This window comes from Brachionichthys hirsutus, chromosome 16 (assembly GCF_040956055.1).
Source record: "Brachionichthys hirsutus isolate HB-005 chromosome 16, CSIRO-AGI_Bhir_v1, whole genome shotgun sequence".
NCBI lineage: Eukaryota > Metazoa > Chordata > Actinopteri > Lophiiformes > Brachionichthyidae > Brachionichthys > Brachionichthys hirsutus.
The window spans coordinates 649,153-669,557 of NC_090912.1; the positions used below are offsets into that span (position 1 = coordinate 649,153).

A 20,405-nucleotide genomic window follows, 5' to 3' on the forward strand; every position below is an offset into this window, starting at 1 on the left:
TACAATCGGAACATTCCGACTGTTCACTAAACGCCGGCGTGCGCGGAGCAACACAACCCGCACCCATCGCGCCGCGCTCCCCACCGGGCTGCGTGCTAGCCCGCTAGCCCGCTAGCCCGCTGCAGTATGCTTCCTGTTTCATTATCTGCTGCATGGAAACACGCAAACGACACCGGACGCCGGCGGAGACGTCGCCGTGATTGATGCAGCGATTAGCGGGGAGGGAGGGAGTCACCTTTCCGTATCGGGTCGCATGCTCCTGGGTCGCTCATTAGAAATTATATTAGCCAACAACTAGCCAACGTTAGCCTCGGCGTAGCGCGGCTAGCCGTCCGCTTCCTTGTTTCCGTCCCAGCCAGGCTGCTGTTAGCTCCCGGGCTCCCGTCCCATCGCGGTGGCCGCTGCGTTCCGGTGTCACGGCTAGCTCCGCTGCTAGCTCTGCTGCTAGCTCCGCTGCTAGCCTAGCGGGAGCCGCCGAGGGATCGAGATGTCTCGATTATCAAACTGATCGATAGCGATTAAGTGAAGGGCGCAGTGCTGCTGCCGGAGTCGTGCCCATTCACTCCTCTCTCTCTCTCTCTCTCTCTCTCTCTCGCTCTCTCTCTCTCTCTCTCTCTCTCTCGCTCGCTCTCGCTCTCTCTCTCTCTCCGTGGTACGCTCAGAGTCTACCTCTCTCGCCCCTACGCTCCGCACGCTACAACGTGTTCTCTCCGTCCCGGGGGGGCTTCAAAATACTTAAAATGGCTCATTCTAACCGGAGCGCGGTGGTTTTAAATCGAGCAACTATTGAAACCCCTCCGCGGGATCTAGATCTGGTAAATAGCGAGCCGCGCAGCTATTGTTCTCCGGTTCTATTGTGCGGCGCCCGGCTGCGGGGCTGTGCGTTTTCCGGTTCTTATCGGCCCCGCATTGGTTACATCACACCGGTGACCGCTCTCTATTTCTGCCTCCAAGGAGAAAATAAATAAATAAAAGGTTGTAAATAAAATATAGGCAGTGAAAATATGCACGCCACGCCCCTGCACGGTTACGTCACGTCGCGTCGACGCTGAGAGGCGTTGTGGAGCTTGTAGTTTTACCCGAGTGGGGGGGAAGATAATGAATTATTATAACAGCGTGAGCAAACATATTTATTCACAAAATAAGCCTTTAAATTAAAATGTCTTTTTTGAAGATTGTAAATGAGTTCTATAATTCCATTCAGAAGTCTTCTGGCATGTTCAATAAATCAATTAATAAATCTTTACTATTGATATGTGACATATAATTCGTTAATTGGTTGTTTAATCTTGATTTTGAGGCTGATTATTTCACTTCATATGTTTAGAGTTAGTTTGGAGTTATAATTATAATTTATGATAATATTCCACTATGCTGAAAATTAGAATTCTTGCACCTGAGAAATGCAGAACCTGAGGATGCAGTAAAGAATAAAACAAGAGCAGATGGCTTTAAAAATATTCCTGTAGCACTAAACGATTAAAATAATTTATAAAATATCAAAAATAAACGCGGATCAAATCTCAACGCTGTGAAAGTTGCTCGGGACTCGCGAGCCTCTGTTTGATCTGCGGAACCAATGAGGCGTGGGGATGGGCGTGGCTCAATGTCAGTCAACCAATCAGAGCACGCTCAATGACTGGACGTCTTCCTGAATATGACTTCGTCACCCCCCCCTGCTAGCTAACAGGCTAGGCTAGCTCAGTGGCTAGCTAGTGTCCTCGGTGTAATTAGTTGAGACGCGCCGGCTCCATCAACGTCACGGTGCTGTTCGGGCTGAAGCGAATCGGTTCACGTTACCGCAGGACTCGGACACACCGCAGGGATCCCCAGTACGGGCCTCCGATTGTCAAATATCTGAAGATGATTAAGCTTTTCTCGCTGAAACAGCAGAAGAAAGACGAGGAATCTGCTGGAGGAAACAGAACAGGAGCCGGGGGGAAGAAAGCCAGCGCGGCCCAGCTCCGAATACAGAAAGGTGGGTAGTTTACGGCGCCGATCGCTGGTTAACTCGGCCGCCTGACTAGCTAACTAGTTAGCTACCTGCTATAACGAAACGGGGCGCCTCGCTCCTCGGGAGACGCTGATACAGAGTGGTATCATTAGAACTCGGGCTAACAGCTAGCTGGAAGTGATGCTAGCTTACAGCGGCTAGCTTGTTTCTAAAACGCAGGAGTTAGCTGGTGTCATAGACTCTTCGGCTAGCACGTTAGCATCCAGCGTGTACACAGCAAAGGCAGAAGATACCCCGCAGCTGTAACTAGCTCACCCCGACAGAGGCAACTCAACACGGCGTTGACATGTTAGCTAGGAGCAGCTAGCTTCAAGTAGCCCACCTGCTGTGTCGGCTCTGTTTGATTGTCTACAGGTGGTCCACTTGAGCTCAAACTGAGTTCCCGACTAATCCGACCTGCTGCTCCGCCCGTAGACACCCCCCACCTGTAGACACCCCCCACCCGTAGACAGATTTGGAGCTGGCAGACAGGTTGCTGAGTTGTCGGGACGTACCTGTGTGGGACATCTCACACCTGGGCGTTGTGCACCCGTCCAGGTCACCTGATCAGAATCACTTCTCTTTGGTTCGAGGGCGGTTCTGGCGCTCCCAGGTGTTTACGTGCAGACGTAGGATGATGACAGAACGAGGAGCAGAACGTGAACGTTCAAGCGAGCTCTGAGTTTGTGACCCGGCTCCAGATCCGGGCTGGGATCTGAACAGACCCGGTGGATCCAGTCTCAGACCGATCGGCTTATGAACGTGATCCCAAAAGCTTCAACCTTTATTGATATTAAACCGACAGAATCAAATCTTTAATTTGACATGCGTTCCCGTTTCAGACATCAATGAGCTGAACCTGCCAAAGACATGTGAGATCAACTTCCCCGACGACGATGACCTCCTCAACTTCAGACTCATCATCTCACCCGACGAGGTGTGTGTGTCAGTGAAATGCAGTACAAGTACACAGACGTACGCAGACGTACGCAGACGTTCAATGTCTGCTCTGTTTGTCTTTCAGGGTTTTTACAAAGGAGGAAAGTTTGTCTTCAGCTTTAAGGTGAACGTTTTCTTCATTTATGTAGCTGCCTGTTTAGCAGAACTGCTAACCGTGTGTGTGTGTGTGTGTGTGTGTGTGTGTGTGTGTGTGTGTGTGTGCGTGTGCGTGTGCGTGTGCGTGCAGGTAGGACAGGGTTACCCCCACGACCCCCCAAAGGTAAAGTGTGAGACGATGGTGTATCACCCCAACATCGACCTGGAAGGAAACGTCTGCCTAAATATCTTAAGGTGCGTTCACACCTGAATGTAAAGAACAAATCAGAAGTTTAGATTAGACTCCGCCTCTCTGCATGCTCTTATAGCCAATCGTGTCACTAACCGGTTGCCAGGTAAACTCATTATTGTAACACGTTCCACCAGGTTTAGCATTTTTAAACTTTTCCAGACTTTTGTTGAACTTTTTTTTAAACCTTTTGCTGCCGTTTAACACGAGCGTAGAATTTTCACAAAACAAAGTTTTCATTTTCAGCATTTTAAATAGTCTTTGAACCATTTTCCATTAAATATGTGGTTCCTCTGTTTCTGAGACTGACTCTTATTGCGTCGTGACATTGTTCTTTTATTTACGGTGCGATCGTTGCCATGGTGACGTCGTTGTGGTGTTTCTGACTCTTCACAGAGAGGACTGGAAGCCCGTGCTGACGGTAAACTCCATCATCTACGGCCTGCAGTATCTATTTCTAGTGAGTTCTTCCTGAGTCGGTGGCTGAATTGATCTTGTGATTAAGAGAAATCCTAATTGGTTCATTATTGTTTATAACACGCTACGCTAGCATCTCAACACGCTACGCTAGCATCTCGACACGCTACGCTAGCATCGCAACACGCTACGCTAGCATTGCTTTCTTCAGTGTTTACAAACGTTAGCGGGACAGAGAAAGCATCAAATCTCAGCATTAATGTGTTGCTGTGTGCCCCCCCCGTCCCCCCCCCCCCCCCCCCAGGAGCCTAACCCCGAGGATCCTTTGAACAAGGAGGCAGCAGAGGTCCTCCGGACAAACCGGCGGCTCTTCGAGCAGAATGTCCAGCGCTCGCTGAAGGGTGGATACGTGGGCGCCACGTACTTCGAGAGGTGTCTCAAATAACTCCCCCCCCCCTCCCCCTCCCCCTCCCCATCCCCTTCCCCTTCCCCTAAACTCCTCCCCCTCTCCCTTACCTGTTCTCTTCCCCGCCCCCTCAGTCCTGCTTGTCAGCAGGAGCTGCAGTAACAGGAAGCAGAGCGCAAGAAGATGCTTCTGTTTTAAAACTAAAAAAGAACCCCCCCCTCTTCAGCCCCCCCCCCCCTCCCCCTACTGTGTTCCTCTGTTTTACTTTGAAGACGCAGCGTTCAGCCGTTTACACGCCACAGCGGGATGCACACGCAACGGAAATGGACTTGAAAAGATGGCTGACAGCAAGCATCGGGGGGGGGGGACGACGACAACGCTGATGATGAGGATGATGATGATACTGGCATGAATTTCTTTTTTTATTTTGTGGCCACACCTAATTCAGACAGGTATCAGAAGGACACACCCCCTCTCCCTCCTGCCCGCCAGCAGCAAACGCCAAACTCGCCAACAGCGTTCTGTGTCTTCGGCTATTGTGCTGGTTGCCCGGCAACCCACGGAAATAGTCTCCCGTGTCATTCAGCTGTAGCTGTGAGGTCAACATATGGCATCAGCATTAAGTTGGTGGTGGGTGGGGCTTGTCTGAGTGGGAGGGGCTCAGTAGTGGCAGTGGGAGGAGTTTGACTCACGCCACAACCAGGTACGCCTTAAAAAGTCCCTCATATCAAGATGGCGGCTCCGCTTCCCGACCAATGACTCAGCAGCTCCAGGCGTCGTCATTTCCTCATTGGTGGTCGACGCTTCCGTGTCAGGGTGGGAGGGGCTAGCATGTGGGAGAGGCGGAGTCAGGTTGGCCCTCCACAGCTGGGGAAATCATATCAGTGCTGGAGGGAGGAGCTTGAGTGGGTGGTGACGGATTCACAGTGGGAGGAGCTTGTTTGTTTTTGTTTGGCGTTTGCTGCTAAATCGCACTCTGAGCGCCAGTGGGCGGGGCGACGTGTCGGGTGGGCGTTTTCGTTTGTTTTTCTTCATGTTCGGGGGGGGGGGGGCAGTGCATTTAATGGAGTGAGGTGGGTAATGTTGGGAGGGGGCAGGCTTTGTTTTAATTTTTTGGGTGGGGCTTAAAATGTTACGATTCTATTGTGTATATTGAAACCCGAGCTGTTCACGTTGACTGCAATATGATTTATGTTAAATAAAATATGAACTTGAATGATTACAAACGTCGTGACGTCCGTTTGACACGACACGACACGGCGGTGGACCAGCCGCCGTCTAGCGCCCCCCTAACGAGTTCTGATGGTACGTCTGACCCACGTTGGGACCAGAACAGGAGCCTCATTTATAGAACCGAGTTCAGATTCCATCCTGAGACAGAAACATTCCACCGCTACGACCGAACAGAACAGACGAGCTTCAAGACGTCTCGTCTGAAGGTCCAACCGAGATGGAGGATGCTCTAATCAGATCAGTCGGACACAGCCGGCGGGTTCTGGGTTCAGCTCCCACAAACAGGATTCAGCGTTTCCTCCAAAGGAGGGTTGGACACGATCGGCAGGACGGGCGACGAGTCGTCATGGTAGCCGATGTTATGCACAGTCACTGGAGATGGTTGGGTTCAAAGGTTACTGATCAACTCCCCAGAGACGTCCCACCGACTGTGACCACGCCTCAGAAAACGCCTTTAGCAGCAACTTCTCTGCTGAACAGTCAGAGCTGACGCGCCACACCTGAGGACATTTCTCCATCTTGTCTTTTTTGTTTATCACTCTGCCGCCTCTAAATGTTACTTTATGGAACGAGTACAGATAGAAGCATTCACCCCAGGTGGATGGTGGGCGTGTCCAGCGGGTCTCACTGACCTAGCACACCTCTGAGGTTCTACAACATTTAATCCGGTTACGTGTTCGAGACGCGTCGTTTACTGGTAAACGGCACCCGGAGAAGACGTGAACGCGGACGCTTGTCTTTATTTCAGTTTCAAACACGGTACATTAAAACGGACGACAGGGTTCAGCAAACTACCGTCATTGGTTGAAAGGTGAAGGGGCGGGGACAACACTCCTGTCAATAAAGAGAGATGGAAAGTTCCGGATGCTTCAGGTAGAAATACAAAGCGAGAGCGATCAATATTCACTCTGATTACTTTTTTCAGTTACTGAATCACTGTTGACATTTTTACTCCGAGTCTTCACTTTGATCTGATTTCATAACATTGATTTCTGTAGCCACTTGTTGTCATGGCGACAGTAACGCATTGCTCCGTTTACACTTCTGTGGCGAGACTCAGTTTGAGACGTACGTCTCCATCATCATCATCATCCTCCGTCGGTGTGCTCGCTCCTCTTCCTCGGATACTTCCTGACGTTTCGGCCCCTCCCCTGAGGTTTGGGCCCGCCCCTTAGGCCATGTGGTGCTGGTTGGTCATGAGGATCAGGGGGACCTCCTTGTCTCCCGTCCCCAGTAAAGGAAACATCCTCTCGCTGAACTGGGTCGCTCCGCTGAAGCTGTATATATGCACGCCCGACTTGGCGTTGAAGAAGGACACCTGACTTTCCTCCATGTCCAGGAACACGCCCACCTGACGCAGCTTCAGCGGGTTCTTCACCTGTACGACAAAACACGTTTATTTATTCAGCTTTGAAAACAACTTCAACTGATAAAGATCTACGAATGACAGAAGAGTAAAGTTTGTCTTTGTTCTAGGACGCACAAAGAAAACACTTCAAAAAAATATATAATCAATCAAAAAAAAAAAATTTAGGAATTCCTGTCAAATTTTATTTTTAAATTTCAGATTCATTTATATTGTGATTCTATCAGGCATTAAAACCAGAACAGAATAAAGCGGTCGGACCTTGGTGAGCGGCGGCGACGTCAGCGCACGCAGCATCTTGTTGCTCCACCAGATGGCGTAGTATCCGTTAAGAGGGCTCAAATCAAACAGACCTTTCCTCTGAGCCGACTCACTGATCAGGCCCAGCTTCCAGTCCTTGCTGTCCCCAACAAACACCTGCCGCAGGTGGAGAACAGACACAGGTGAGCCCCCCACGCTGGTCCCGGTCCCAGTGTTACCTGCGCTGGGGGGGGGGGGCTGACCTCCCAGTAGTGGCGTCCGCTGCTGAAGCCCTCCTTGGCGATGACGCAGGACCAGACGTCGAAGCGCTGCGTGTTGCTTCTGAAGTGCTGCAGCTTCTCGCCTCTCTTTACCTGCTTCCTGTCGTCAGACAGGATCAGGAAGGGATACGCCGTCACCGGGTTCAACGTCACGTCCTCTGGAAACACGGCGCCGAGAGGCGTCAAGTCACCTGTACGGTGGCCTCTCTAGGACAGCAGACCGCTAACAAGTACTCACCTTTGGGTAGAGCGGATGCTAATGTGAGCAGGCTAACACGCAATTAGCTTTAACCCGCAGCTAATGTTTTCATTAACAAAAACTCGTCTAAATCTTTAACTCTCCAGCGAGCTAATATAAACTAAGTTAGCAGGTTAACAGTAGTAAACGTTGGAACGACGTACTCACCCATGTAAACGCGAGCCTTCTTGTGTCCTGTGACAGATTATTGATTAAACAGAGTTGATTCAACAGCCGATGGAGTCGAACACCAAGACGATCGATCAGAAACGTACCTGAGACTTTGTTCTTCTTTGAATCTGGAGGAGGAAAGGAAACAGTCACACGTCAACGGCTAAGACGTTAGCGTCTAGTCACCGGCTAAGACGTTAGCTACTAGTCAACGGCTAAGACGTTAGCTACTAGTCACCGGCTAAGACGTTAGCTACTAGTCAACGGCTAAGACGTTAGCTACTAGTCAACGGCTAAGACGTTAGCTACTAGTCAACGGCTAAGACGTTAGCTACTAGTCACCGGCCAAGACGTTGGCGTCTAGTCACCGGCTAAGACGCTAGCGTCTAGTCACCGGCTAAGACGTTAGCGTCTAGTCACCGGCTACGCTGCGGCTACTAGTCGTCCTCCACCGGTTCAAACTGGTTTTAAATCAGCTGATCAGTCACCGACCTCTCAGAGACCACTGACTCTTCCTCAAACTGGCGGTGCTTCCTCTCAGACTGAACACGCTGTCTGCTAGCATCAGGTCACCAGACGAGACTGGAACGCAGGTCAGAGGTCAAGGTCAGTCCTACAGGACAGGTGCGCAGTTAAACCATTGACCCCCAACGACGGCCGCGACCTACCCGACCCTCGGGACCGGGCCTCCCCCATCCTGATCTCGTCCATCTTGTCCTTCACCTCAGACAGCGAGCTCTTCACGTCTCCCAGATGGAAATGGAGGGAGATGTCCTCCGTCTCGTCCACATCGTCCCTCCGAACCTCAGCCAGAGGGGTCGCGGCCTCGTCGAAGCTCTGACGGGGGGGGGGGGGGGGGGCGGCACGATGGCGTGATGCTAACAGAAGCTAACGCTAACAGGCGTGGCCATCAATGACTGGCGGCCCAGAGCTCACCTGCAGGAAGCCGATGTGGTCCTGACTGACGGCCTGGACCTCCAGCGTGGCCCTCTTCTGCGCCAGCTGGCCCAGCTCTCCCTCCAGGCGGCTCACCTGCCCCTCCCCCCTCGAGACCACAGCCTCCAGCTGTCTCTCGATCCCGCCCACCACGTGGGACCGGATCCTGTCCAACGAGTCGGAGACTTCAGACAGGAGGCGTTGCACCTCGCCTCGCTCGCCATCCGCGTAAGTCTGAATCACAACAGCAACGTTGGTACCGGCCAATCAGAGCCGAGCAGCGGCTGGTTGGTGGATCTATATATATATTTAACTTTAACTATTTAAGTTTCAAAGACAGAATTTCCCGTCTGACCTTGACCCCATCCAGTTTCTTCCTCAGGTCGGTCAAATGAAGCTCCTTCTCCTTGATGAGGTTCAGGATCTCCTGCTCTGTCCTCGCTACCTGTTTCTGAACGCAGATAGACGCGTGATTGGCTGAACGACACCTTCATTCAATCAGACCACACCTCCCGCCCCGCCCCGCCCCGTCCGCTCTACCTGTTTGCCGATTCTCTCCGTTTGGACAGACACCGTTTTGTGGGTCCGATGTTCCTCCAGGACACAAATGGCACAGATGCAGTCCTGACACGTCCGACAGTAGACCTGGACCCGGGGGGGGGGGGGCGTCTCAGAATCAGAGTGTTTGCATCGAATGACGCAGAGGACTCGCTCTCTCTCTCTCTGCTCACCTCCAGCAGGCGGCGGTGGACCGGGCAGGTCCGGCCCCGGAGGGCCTCCTGCGGGTCCCTCAGCGGGTGTTTGGCGTAGAAGGGCGTGTTGTGGTGAGGCAGCACGTGCTCGCTGCAGTAGGACGCGGTGCAGGTGAGGCAGGAGCTGACGGCGAGCCGCTTCGCGCCCGAGCAGACGTCGCACCAGACCACCTCGCCGCCCGCCGCCGACAGGAACGGGTTGGTCTGGTCCGCGTCGGCGTTTTTTGTCGTGCCGCCCTGCAGAGACGCCGTCTTGTCGGGCGCCGGTAAGCCGGCCGCGGTGTAATGAGCAGATTTGTATTTGTCCGCGATGAGAGCGAAGACTTTGTTGACGTTGAGCCGAGGACGTTCGTCAAAGCGCCGTTTGCACAGCGGACAGGTGCAGACGGAACTGGACGCCCAGTAGCCGCCGATGCACGCCTGCAGGCGGACGGGAGGACAGTGTCCCGTTGAGTTCCTGACCGACCGAAGGAGACTCGTGACCCGGGTCCAGGTGGGCGGGGCCTACCTGGCAGAAGTTGTGTCCGCAGGGCGTGGAGACCGGCTCGTCGAACAGATCCAGGCAGATGGAGCAGGTGAGCTCCTGCTCCGAGAACAGACCCTGAGGTGCGGCCTCCGCCATCGGCATCCTGCTGCGGGACAGAGGGACCGTCTTTAGGGGACCAGGACCGGGGGGGGGGGGGGCCCGAAGAACCGGGGGGCCCCGAAGCCCGTCCCCCAGAAACTCCTTCTGCAGGACGCGAACGTTCGACGCCAAAACAAAGTTAAAGTCGTTTGTGTCCATCAGGACGAGGACGCCGCCCACTTGATGCCAGGTGGAGAGGGGAGGAGCCAGCTCAACCGCAAAGAGCAGAACAGAAAGGAAGCGATCCCGACGGGTCACAGGAACCAACCAGGTCAAACCGCATTCCTCCGAGAGCAGCTGAACTCTCACACAGAGACGACGCAGGTGCCCCAGAGACACGCCGGGACAGGTGTGACCGGGACAAGACGCCGACGATGCCCGAAAAACAGGACTGGGGAACGAGTTCAACAGGTAACGGGCTTCGGCGTTTAAAGGAATCGATGGGTTAAAGAGCTGGGAGGGGCTTGCGTGACCTCTGAAAAGCAGCACCACAGAAGAAGAAGCTCACGGTGACTCAGCAAACCTGCAACCCGGGGACATCAATAAAGCCAGTCGGCATCAAACAGAAAGGGCTGGTCCATCCATCAGAGAATAACAGGGCGGTGACATCACCACCCCACGTCACGGGCCCGCCCTCATCGCGTGGCCCCGCCTCGATTCGGCTACTTCTGTTCCCGTGTCTCTGCTAGAGCAGAAACGTTGACTGGAACCTTCCTCTTCCTCTTCCTCTCACCAGATTGAACTGCTGGATTCTGGATTTCAGAATTTAAATTCAGTCGAGCCCTTTATTCCACTCGAGAGCGCGTCTTCGGAGAATTTCGGGATGAACACGGGGAAACTTTAAAAGCCTAAAAATGGACTCGGAGGATAAAACAATTATGAACGTTGTCGATTAAAAGTCCGACGACGTGATCTCAGTCCGGTGAGGATGTGAACCTGTGATGTATGGAGCCCAACAGGCTGCGGTCAGGACAGCGTTAGCCTAGCTTAGCATAGAGACTGGAAACGCGCCACACCAAACGAAACAAACAAATGTCCGAATGACCAGTTCCCAGATGACTCGAGAGCAACACATTCAACACGCTCGTTTCCGTTTGGAAGATTTCAGAGCAGATCTTTAGCCGAAATTCCAAATTTCAAACAATCGCCGAAACTGTTTCACAGATTTTCCAATTGGATTTTCTTTAATTTGATTTCTGTCTTTTATAGAAACTTTGAGCAGCAGATATTTCTTACCGTCTCTCCGCAGCGTCTCGGTCAGAAATCCTGACGCTCAGGTTTGCTGTCACGAAGTGAGATCTGTGGGCGGAGTCACAAATGACACCAGGTGCGCAAAGTTGTCAGGTGAGTTTGATTGGAAAGAATGTTCTTCCTGTTTTCATGTGCTCATGGTGTTGCATTCAGTTTGATAAATGTGTGAACGTTAATTTATGGATTTTCAATTACAGATAGAATTACTTAAAGCAGAAACACATTAAAAAGGAATCACAACTCCATTAGATGAAAGCTTCCTGTTTCTCTAACATACTTTAAATATAGGAAATATGCTACAGAAATGTTTCAAATAAGTTTTTTAATCCATAAATGTTCACTTTTATAGTCTAAATCTACAATATATATATAAATACATAAATTAGTTATATTAATAAAAAAGTAAAAATAATTAATATTGTTAATATCTTAATATTTAAACGAGTGATATAAACACCAAACAAACATTATATAGAATACGCTGGTAACTAAAATACATTAATTAAAGATGAAACAAAGACATTAAAAATCTGTCAATACAATCTAAAGATCAAACATCTTCCAGTGAGCGTATTTTCCTGACTTATTCCAGCTCGTCGTTGCTGCCTTGCTCAGGGAAATCTGGATTCAGACGTTTTCCTCTCACCTGAAGACGGGACGGAGGGCATTCCAGGTAAGGGCGTGAACGCAGGTGTTTCGTGGAATCGTTGATTTCATACTTATTCACTCACGTCTGACGGTCGTAGCTGCTGACGTCATCGGCGAAACTCCTCCCCCGGCGTTAAAAAAAAAAAGTATGACACGCTAATAGCGCTGAACAGCTATTAGCATAATGACTTGATCCAGATACAACACTGTGAGCTAGCTAGCTAGCTAAACTGAAACGGCTTGGTGTTATTTGTGTGGAAATCTTTTGAATAGTATTATGCAGAATATAAGCAATATAAAATAATTGCGTTTCACTGTTTAAATATATTTGACCTGAAATATCCCCCAATATGGGTATAGCACAGAGCTTAGCGACTTCCATCAACAGCAACAGGATGGGTTGGTGGCTAGCTTGTAGCTAACATGTAAAGCTACAGGAACGACTCTTCTCATTTGATAGCACCAAAGGTTTAGTGAGCTAACTAATTAGCTCAGAGGAATATATTTTCCTGCCTCTGTCCTTCAAGGCCAAAAATCGGATTTTTTATTTTATTTTTACTAACAGTGTAACATCACACTGACGCGTCTCAGTAGGTGATTACAGAACTACGGAAGCATTTCCTCTGGGACAACCTCAAATGATGATACTTGAGAAGGTTTTAATATTTCCACACATGCATTTCAGACATCAGGAGCAGAACATGAAGGAACAGTGGACTGGTCCTGGTAGCAGGTCAGATCGGCGCCATCCAGCCTCCACCTCAGAAATCTTTGTAGTGCAGCAATCTGAACACAAAAACAACACGTTTGAGTAAACAGTAAACAATCTAAACATTTTAGGACGCTAGCTAACGCCGTAGGACGTATGAGGGATGCTAGCTAACGCTGTAGGACGTATGAGGGACGCTAGCTAATGCTGTAGGACGTATGAGGGACGCTAGCTAACGCTGTAGGACGTATGAGGGACGCTAGCTAACGCTGTAGCATGTTTGAGGGACGCTAGCTAACGCTGTAGGACGTGTGAGGGACGATAGCTAACCCTGTAGGATCTATGAGGGACGATAGCTAACCCTGTAGGATCTATGAGGGACGCTAGCTAACCCTGTAGGATCTGAGGGACGCTAGCTAACGCTGTAGGACGTATGAGGGACAATAGCTAACCCTGTAGGATCTATGAGGGACGCTAGCTAACCCTGTAGGATCTGAGGGACGCTAGCTAACGCTGTAGGATCTGAGGGACGCTAGCTAACGCTGTAGGACGTATGAGGGACGATAGCTAACCCTGTAGGATCTATGAGGGACAATAGCTAACCCTGTAGGATCTATGAGGGACAATAGCTAACCCTGTAGGATCTATGAGGGACGCTAGCTAACCCTGTAGGATCTGAGGGACGCTAGCTAACGCTGTAGGACGTATGAGGGACGCTAGCTAACGCTGTAGGATGTATGAGGGACGCTAGCTAACGCTGTAGGACGTATGAGGGACGCTAGCTAACGCTGTAGGACGTACGAGGGACGCTAGCTAACCTGGCAGGACGTGAGCGTGATCCAATCATAGTCCAGACAACCCTCCCCCTTTTTTAAATGTACAGTCTGACCTGAAGAGAGGGGCGTGTCCTTTGTTGTTAGCCAATGAGAAGAAACCACTGTGCGGGGAGAAGTCCAGGCAGCCGGCTCGGTAGATGATCTTCTTCTTAGAGACGGGGAAGTTGGAGAAAACGGTGAGGCTGGGCAGGTGGACCTGAGGGGGCGGAGCCGGGACACAAAGGGTTAACGTTCTCTTCCAATCACAGTCGTCTTCATCCAGCGGCGTCTCACCAGTCGTATGGCCTCGTCTTCAGCGTGGGAAGCGATGGCCAGGATCTCGGACGAGGGGTTGAAAGTCAGAGAGGTCGCAGAGGTCAGCAAATTCATGACGGCCTTCAGGGGCCTGGGATTGGCTGAATTTAGACACGCCTCCTGGGAGTAGATGTTGACCACACCCGAGTGAGAGCTGAAACAGAAGTCCTGATCAACCCTCTGGATCAAAGAGCAGTGAGAGACGCACCAATCATCATTCATAGCCAGCCTGCTATCGGCCAATCAGAATGCTCGTCTTACCCGCAGGCGAGGTACTGCCCGTTCTGCGAGGCGGCGATGGACGTGGCCCGGACGCAGCCATCGTCTGTAAACCGGTTAACACACCGACTGCTGCGCATGTCCCACACGTACACCTCCCCCTCCTCTGCACGCGCACGCACACACACACACACACACACGCACGGAGGTTGGTCACATGACCGACTGGACGTTCACACGGGAGGTCAAACACGGACGTACCAGAGCTAGCAAAGACTTTGCTGCCATCGCGGGAGAAGGCGACGCCGCTGACGTCACCGTTTATCTTCATGCTACGGACCACCTCCTTCGTCTGCGCGCACGCACGCACACACACGCACACACGCACGCACACACACACGCACACGCACACACACACACACGCGCACACACACGCACGCGCACACACGCACGCACACACACACACGCACACACACACGCACACACGCACGCACACACGCACGCACACACACACGCACACGCACACACACACACACGCACGCACACACACGCACGCACGCACACACACACACACACACACACACACACACGCACACACACACGCACACACGCGCACGCACACACACGCACACACACACACGCGCACACACACACACACACACACACACACACACACACACACACACACACACACACGCACACACACATTTAAAGAGATAACATGGTTAAAACCTTTGTGACATCACAAAGCGGGGGGGGGGGGGGGGGGGGACTTACCTTGAGCGTGAGGAGGTGCAGGTATCCGTTGGTTCCAGAGAGGAGCAGTGCGCCTCCTTCAGGACACACGGAGAACTCCTTCACTCTGGCTTCATTCAGACCTGAAAACAAACGGCTGTTAGCATCTAGCTGTTAGCATGCCACCATCCTCAATGACGATGGCGGCCACGCCGAGGTGAATAAACCCCTCCCCCGGCCCCGCCCCTCACCTCTGACCGTGTGGACAGGTGTAACCCGACCCTGCATCATGTCGTACAGGTAGAACATCTTGTTCCTCAGGCCGGTGGCGATCACCGCCTCTCCGTCCCGGCTGAACCGCGCCTTGTGGACGGGGAAGCGCTCCAGGTGGATGCTCTGGATCTTCAGGTTCGTCTTTCCGTCCACCTGAAGGGCGAATCATTTGGGATCGTTTCCACCTGCCTACGGGCTGGTCTCACACGACAGAGAGCCGATTGGACGGCCGTACCTGGAAGAGGGAGAGTGATTGGTCGAGGCCGGCCGTCATGACGACCTGAGCGGAGGGGTGGAACTGAACCGTGGTCAGTCTGTCCTCTGAGAGACGCGTGCTGTTGGCATGACGACACTTCTTCATCTGAGACAAGAGACAGCAGATATTTAGCTTCATGGACGGGATGACTCAGCAGAAACATTCATTCACTAGCATTACTGATGCTAATCTGAAGCTACGTTCATGTGCAGTCATCCCTGCTGCGCTGTGATTGGTTGAAGGGAGGGACCGACCTTCAGGATCCCGCTGGGCAGCCTGTCTGGAGTCCCCAGGAACTTCCCCGTCTTCCTCAGAAGGTCGTCGTCCTCGTCTTCATCCTCATCCTCGTCTTCATCATCACCTTCAGGATGAAACGCATTTTATTGTTTGTGAATAACTTTCATCTGGATGTTATTCCCACAGGCGGCTCTATTTGGACCTTTCTTCTTCTTCTTCTTGAGGCCGCTCTCCGCCCACGATGGAGCTCCGCCCATCGCCTTCTGAAACCTGAAACACACCCGCAGGTGAGCGTGTGCGTGTGCAGGTAGGGCGCGTGTACAGGTGTGTGAACCCACTGCTCTTTCATCCGCTGCTGGAGTTTCTTTTTGGACATGGTTGACTCCGCCTCTCCTTTCTTCAGGTCTCTACGGTAACGATGCGTCATGTCCACCCTGAAGCACATTTCAGCCTCAGTTACATTTCGCAGCGACGGCAGAAGAAGAGACTCCGCCCACAACCGCTTCGTAGCTTAAGCCACGGTTTTAAATTCCCGTTTTTTTTGTTTGTTCCAGTTTTAGTCACTGGAAGTTGTTTTTCTTTGTTTATCTTTCGGGGATAAATAAAGTTTTTTGAATCAGCGCTGCTCACTCTTCCTCCAGCTCGTCATCCTCATCCACCCAGGCTGCCTCTTTGGTCCTGGGGGGCCGCGGCTGATCATCTTCCTCAGACTCCGATCTGTCCGACCCGACGTCGTCCTCCAGGAGTAGAGCTCTACTTTGCTGCTCGTCCGCCTGCCCAGGGACAGGAAATGACGTCAAAAAAGAGAGTAAAAAACAGGATAGTGACGTGACGGCTGCTAGCATACCTAAAGTAAATATTGGGTATAGATAACTAGCATAACTAGCGGGTAACTAGGCGGACAGGTGAGGACTCACCTCCACCAGCCTCTCCACCAGCTGGCCGTCCGAACCGAACACCAGCTCCTCCAGCAGCTTCACCGAGCTGTCCTCCTCCCCCAGCACCGCCAGGCTCCTCGCGTTCTTCTGCCGCTTCAGCGCCTCCTCTCCGGGGCCGACCCTCTGCGGGCGCGTCCTCTTTTTAGCCGGAGCTCGTCCCTCCGCCGCCGGGAGCTCGATGTCCTTCGTGTCCTTCGTGTCCTCCATGTTCGTCCGACGCCAAGATGCCCTTTAAAACGGTCAGAAACGTGAAACTCGCGCTTCACGCCTTGTGTCCACGTGTTTCCGGTAACATGACCTCTGAACCCGGAAACTAAAGTCTTCCCCCTAGCGGTCACCGACAGAAACAGCCCGCTAGACTGGAAACATACAGTATATAATAATCAATTCGTTTTTATCTAATTGATAAACTAATTCGCTCACAAAACGCGTTAAACAGTTTGGTAAATAACAATTAAAAAAACTAAAATTATCTTTTTGTTTTTTTTTACAAATACGAATCAAACAAACCAACCATCCATCTGTTTCCATGCTCATTCTATTCCTGCTTTATATTCATTAATATTAAAATAATATTTGAGTCCCAAAATAAAAACCTACAATGTCAGACTTATCAGAGACAAGGAATGAATGATCAATACTTTATTTCAGATAGAATACAGAGCAGTAAACTGTTAATCCGGGACGTCTAGAGCGGCGCTACAGTTAGAACGACTATTAACGACTATTAACACGTTTAGAAGCTTTTAATGACAAACAGTTCATAAGGCAAAAAGGACGTTGCATTTTAATAATCCTGACGTGCAGAGAAGATGTTTATTAGATTTTAACATTCCAGCAGAAGAATGCGAAAGAATATGAAATGTAAAAAAAAAAAGGTGAATCCGCTGAGAAAGTTCCACCAGAAATACCTGGAGATCGTTAGAACAGCCCATTTAAGATCAGAGAACGTTGAATTAGCACATTGTTTTGAATAAAGTCTCAACACTGAAGAAATAATCTGATTCTTCTCCGGAGCTCTGATCGGGGAGGAAACACCACCGTTGTCATGACGATAAAGTTCAAATCCAAGCAACAAGTTTATTATAAGACAAGTGAAAGGAAGAAGGCAGGAAGGATGACAGAATAACGAGAGTGGGTTGGACGGCTGTATTTATCGCTGCTTTAGCTTTAAAATGCATCAATAACTTTTTTACATGATCTTGGAACCAGATAGACAACATATAAAATAAAAAAAGGACTATTATGGGATGGACAAGAGAGAAATGATCCTTCTCAACAAACTGAAAGAAGTTAAGTAAAAGTTAAACTGAACATGTTCCTTCCTGGGCGTACACCCCCTAATGTGTCACAGAGCCACGCCCACAGACACACCTTAAGACACGCCCACACAAATGAAGCTGTGGATGTTCGTCTTGCTAAATGAAAAAAAGTGCATGTGCAAAAAAAAAACATCAGAAGTAAAAGGTGAAAGAAGATGGCAGGTTCCAGCAGTCAGCCAATCAGCTGTGAGGGTAGACAAGGCAGATGTGTGTGTGTGACGACGTTTCCTGGTTCACCTCCCGACAGGTGGAAGGGGCGGAGCTCCTCTAATCACTGAAACAAACAAACAAATGAAGCCAATTGTGTTAATGATTGAAATGATTGATCAGATAAAGCTGTGGCTGATCTCCTTCGCCTTGAGTGTGTGTGTGTGTGCGTGTGTGCGTGCGTGCGTGCGTGTGCGTGTGCGTGTGCGTGTGTGTGTGCGTGCGTGTGTGTGTGCGTGTGCGTGCGTGTGTGTGTGTGCGTGTGTGTGTGTGTGTGTGTGCGTGCGTGTGTGTGCGTGTGTGTGTGTGTGCGTGTGCGTGTGTGTGTGTGTGTGCGTACCTCTGCTGGCCTTGCTCGGGTAGATTTTGTCGAAGTGTCGATATTCATCCGGAGGAGGAAAGTCGTCCAGAGGATGAAACGAGTACTTGGACTCAAAATCATCTGAGGAGGATGGATACAAACACTTAAAGGTCAAAGGTCAGACCGATGGAGGAGGGGGGGGGAGACAGACTCACCAACAAACGACCGAGGGATCGAGGAGGAGTGGCCATTACGGAGAGGAGGGGGAGGTGGGGGAGGAGCAGCGGGGGTGCGGGTGGGCGGGGGAGGAGGCTTTCCTCTAGCAGGGGTGTCAGAAGAAAGGGAAGGGCTACCATGTGTCCTGTGTGGCGGTGGGGGCGGGGCTTCCCTGCCACCTGCTCTTGATGATTGGCTCGGGACGGGCGGCGCTGAGGAGAGAGAGCAACAGTCGGAGGTGGGACAAATGTAATCTGATTACATTCTGCAGCGGGTTCAACACTCACCCACTCCTCTAGTGGGGGGTGGAGGCCGGTTGATGCCCTGTGTGGAGGGAGTGGGTGAGGCAGGGGGAGGCGGGGCAGGACCTCTGGAGGGGGTGTGGCTTCCCGGGGAGGGGGCGGTCCTCTTGTTGCTCAGCGAGTTGTGACGTTGCGGCAGCTCAGGAGCCGCCTCGTTCCCGCCACCACCTGTCGGGCCATTAGTGATGCGATATGGTGGAGGGGGTGGGGCCAGAGAGGAGGAGGAGGTGGAGGCGGAGCTTCCCCCTGAGGTCAGAGGTCGTCTGCTGTTTCCAGGAGATGGGGGAGGTTTGGATGGGAGGGGTGGGGTGTTGTTCGGGGTTGGGGGTAGGGCCTTCTCTCTGTTGTAAGCTGAAGCGGGTGGGGAGGGGGCGTTACCACGACGACTGAGAGGAGGAGGAGGGGGAGCAGAGGAGGAGTGTTTTATGCTGCCAGAGGAGGGGAAGGAGGGGGAGGGAGAGGAGGACAGGTTGGGAAGAGAGGGGCGATGTGTGCGGGACGTTTCCATTGGTGACGTTGCCTGAGGGGAGGGGCTATCTGTGTCGTCACGGCGATGGTTGGGGGGCCGGGGCGCTGCAGCTCGAGTGGAGGGGGAACGTCCAGTAGAACCGTCTGCAAGAACGTTTAAGAAGCTGAAGAACGTGGAGATCGACTCTGATTGGGTGAAGTTCAACATGTGACCATTACAGCCAGAGAGAAACGGCGGATCCCCATCAATGGGAGCTGATGGGTGGAGCCATGCTGCTCCTCGCCGGACTTACATTTAGTTTCAAAGATTTAAAGGTTTAGTCTGACGGACGACGCAGAATTCATTCATTCATTCATTCATTCATTCATTATAAATGAAAATAACTCGTTTGAATCTGCTCACCTCCAACCGGTCTCAGTTTAGGAACGCCGCCCGCCAACGGGCTTCCAGCGGCGCCGTCACTGGCTCCGCCTCCTTTGGGCTCTGCAGGTGAGACAGGAGGACAGGACAGATGGAATGAAAGGACAGGACAGACGGAATCAAAGGACAGGACGCTGTCCTTTCATGTGTTTGTCTCTTACTCTCGAGTGACGGCGCGGAGCTCTGTTCTCCGGCGGTCCTCTGCAGCTCCTCGCACGGCGCCCCCTGCTGGCTCGGCTGCTGGTGCAGGTACTGGTATAAGCGAACGTACGGGTGGTCTGCGGGGGGGGTCTGGCTCTCACTGCCGTCGTTCACCGCCGCCGCCGCCTTCAGCTCGGTGCCTTTGCAGACGTCGGACAGCAGAGCGCCGCGACCTTCAGCGTCCTCTGTGTTGAGATTAGGGGGGGCAGCGTCGACCTGGGGGGGGGGGGGGGGTGATCCAGAATGCGCCCCCCAAACGTCAGATTTTACAAACATCCATCTCCATGACGACGCGTCGCCACGGGACACTGCTCCGGTTTACCTGGCTGAGGGTGGGGGGTCCACCTGGAGGAGGGGGCGGGATGGGCATCCTGCAGCTGCTCACACACAGGAAGTGTTTCTGTTCAGTTCCAGGTTTACGTTGGACCACATCAGACCTGGTCCGGATCCGAACCAGGAGGAACACAATGGACGCTGATGAATTAAAAAAAACAAAAACAAATTGTTTCTAAATATTGTCTTTTTTTTTTTGTCAAAAAGCTGCGAGTTCATGTCCGTCAAGTAGCGGAATTAGCTGCTAGTTAGCATCATCAGCACCGGCCTGAATCCAGACTGGCTGCTAAGCTAA

General features: G+C 51.8%; 4 protein-coding genes and 1 long non-coding RNA gene across 5 annotated transcripts in view; 2 read left to right on the forward strand and 3 right to left on the reverse strand.

Moving 5' to 3' along the window:
- The first annotated feature begins 1,725 nt into the window (after positions 1 to 1,725).
- ube2m (ubiquitin conjugating enzyme E2 M) lies at positions 1,726 to 5,321 on the forward strand. The gene is made up of 6 exons (XM_068749442.1): positions 1,726 to 1,978; positions 2,836 to 2,930; positions 3,018 to 3,056; positions 3,180 to 3,283; positions 3,675 to 3,738; positions 4,000 to 5,321. The coding sequence occupies exons 1-6, from the start codon at positions 1,864 to 1,866 to the stop codon at positions 4,138 to 4,140; spliced, it is 558 nt and encodes a 185-aa protein (XP_068605543.1). The 5' UTR covers positions 1,726 to 1,863; the 3' UTR covers positions 4,141 to 5,321.
- Positions 5,322 to 6,064: 743 nt separating this feature from the next.
- LOC137905182 (E3 ubiquitin-protein ligase TRIM39-like) lies at positions 6,065 to 9,940 on the reverse strand. The gene is made up of 12 exons (XM_068749391.1): positions 9,827 to 9,940; positions 9,298 to 9,738; positions 9,107 to 9,211; positions 8,922 to 9,017; positions 8,567 to 8,800; positions 8,299 to 8,467; positions 8,123 to 8,212; positions 7,735 to 7,758; positions 7,628 to 7,654; positions 7,204 to 7,379; positions 6,962 to 7,117; positions 6,065 to 6,712 (listed from the first exon to the last, which is right to left on the reverse strand). The coding sequence occupies exons 1-12, from the start codon at positions 9,938 to 9,940 to the stop codon at positions 6,506 to 6,508; spliced, it is 1,839 nt and encodes a 612-aa protein (XP_068605492.1). The 3' UTR covers positions 6,065 to 6,505.
- Positions 9,941 to 12,471: 2,531 nt separating this feature from the next.
- Positions 12,472 to 16,613, reverse strand: utp18 (UTP18 small subunit processome component). Its single transcript, XM_068750146.1, has 13 exons — positions 16,319 to 16,613; positions 16,032 to 16,174; positions 15,740 to 15,835; positions 15,604 to 15,671; positions 15,419 to 15,525; positions 15,144 to 15,269; positions 14,887 to 15,061; positions 14,678 to 14,778; positions 14,162 to 14,252; positions 13,943 to 14,066; positions 13,661 to 13,835; positions 13,441 to 13,583; positions 12,472 to 12,628 (listed from the first exon to the last, which is right to left on the reverse strand). The coding sequence occupies exons 1-13, from the start codon at positions 16,544 to 16,546 to the stop codon at positions 12,604 to 12,606; spliced, it is 1,602 nt and encodes a 533-aa protein (XP_068606247.1). The 5' UTR covers positions 16,547 to 16,613; the 3' UTR covers positions 12,472 to 12,603.
- Positions 15,350 to 15,992, forward strand: LOC137905872 (uncharacterized). Its single transcript, XR_011105861.1, has 3 exons — positions 15,350 to 15,481; positions 15,588 to 15,688; positions 15,805 to 15,992. It is a non-coding gene; the product is annotated as an uncharacterized lncRNA (long non-coding RNA).
- Positions 16,614 to 16,966: 353 nt separating the features above from the next.
- Positions 16,967 to 20,405, reverse strand: part of LOC137905197 (WAS/WASL-interacting protein family member 2-like) — a 3,634-nt gene continuing 195 nt past the window's right edge. Inside the window, exons 2-8 of the mRNA XM_068749407.1 lie at positions 20,100 to 20,251; positions 19,738 to 19,993; positions 19,559 to 19,639; positions 18,673 to 19,299; positions 18,385 to 18,597; positions 18,209 to 18,310; positions 16,967 to 17,935 (exon numbers count right to left, since the gene is read on the reverse strand). Of these exons, the coding sequence (XP_068605508.1) occupies positions 17,895 to 17,935; positions 18,209 to 18,310; positions 18,385 to 18,597; positions 18,673 to 19,299; positions 19,559 to 19,639; positions 19,738 to 19,993; positions 20,100 to 20,147 (1,368 nt within the window). The 5' untranslated portion in view covers positions 20,148 to 20,251 and the 3' untranslated portion in view covers positions 16,967 to 17,894. The remainder of the gene's footprint in view (positions 17,936 to 18,208; positions 18,311 to 18,384; positions 18,598 to 18,672; positions 19,300 to 19,558; positions 19,640 to 19,737; positions 19,994 to 20,099; positions 20,252 to 20,405) is intronic.

Coding starts and splice junctions, on each gene's coding strand:
- ube2m (XM_068749442.1), top strand. CDS start 1,864: ATGATTAAGCTTTTCTCGCTGAAACAGCAGAAGAAAGACGAGGAATCT. Junction 3,057..3,179: donor AGTTTGTCTTCAGCTTTAAG/GTGAACGTTTTC, acceptor GTGTGCGTGCAG/GTAGGACAGGGTTACCCCCA. Junction 3,284..3,674: donor GTCTGCCTAAATATCTTAAG/GTGCGTTCACAC, acceptor GACTCTTCACAG/AGAGGACTGGAAGCCCGTGC.
- LOC137905182 (XM_068749391.1), bottom strand. CDS start 9,940: ATGGCGGAGGCCGCACCTCAGGGTCTGTTCTCGGAGCAGGAGCTCACC. Junction 9,018..9,106: donor CGGAGAGAATCGGCAAACAG/GTAGAGCGGACG, acceptor ATCTGCGTTCAG/AAACAGGTAGCGAGGACAGA. Junction 8,801..8,921: donor AGAAACTGGATGGGGTCAAG/GTCAGACGGGAA, acceptor GTTGTGATTCAG/ACTTACGCGGATGGCGAGCG.
- utp18 (XM_068750146.1), bottom strand. CDS start 16,546: ATGGAGGACACGAAGGACACGAAGGACATCGAGCTCCCGGCGGCGGAG. Junction 15,672..15,739: donor CAGCAGCGGATGAAAGAGCA/GTGGGTTCACAC, acceptor GGTGTGTTTCAG/GTTTCAGAAGGCGATGGGCG. Junction 15,270..15,418: donor TGCCCAGCGGGATCCTGAAG/GTCGGTCCCTCC, acceptor CTCTTGTCTCAG/ATGAAGAAGTGTCGTCATGC.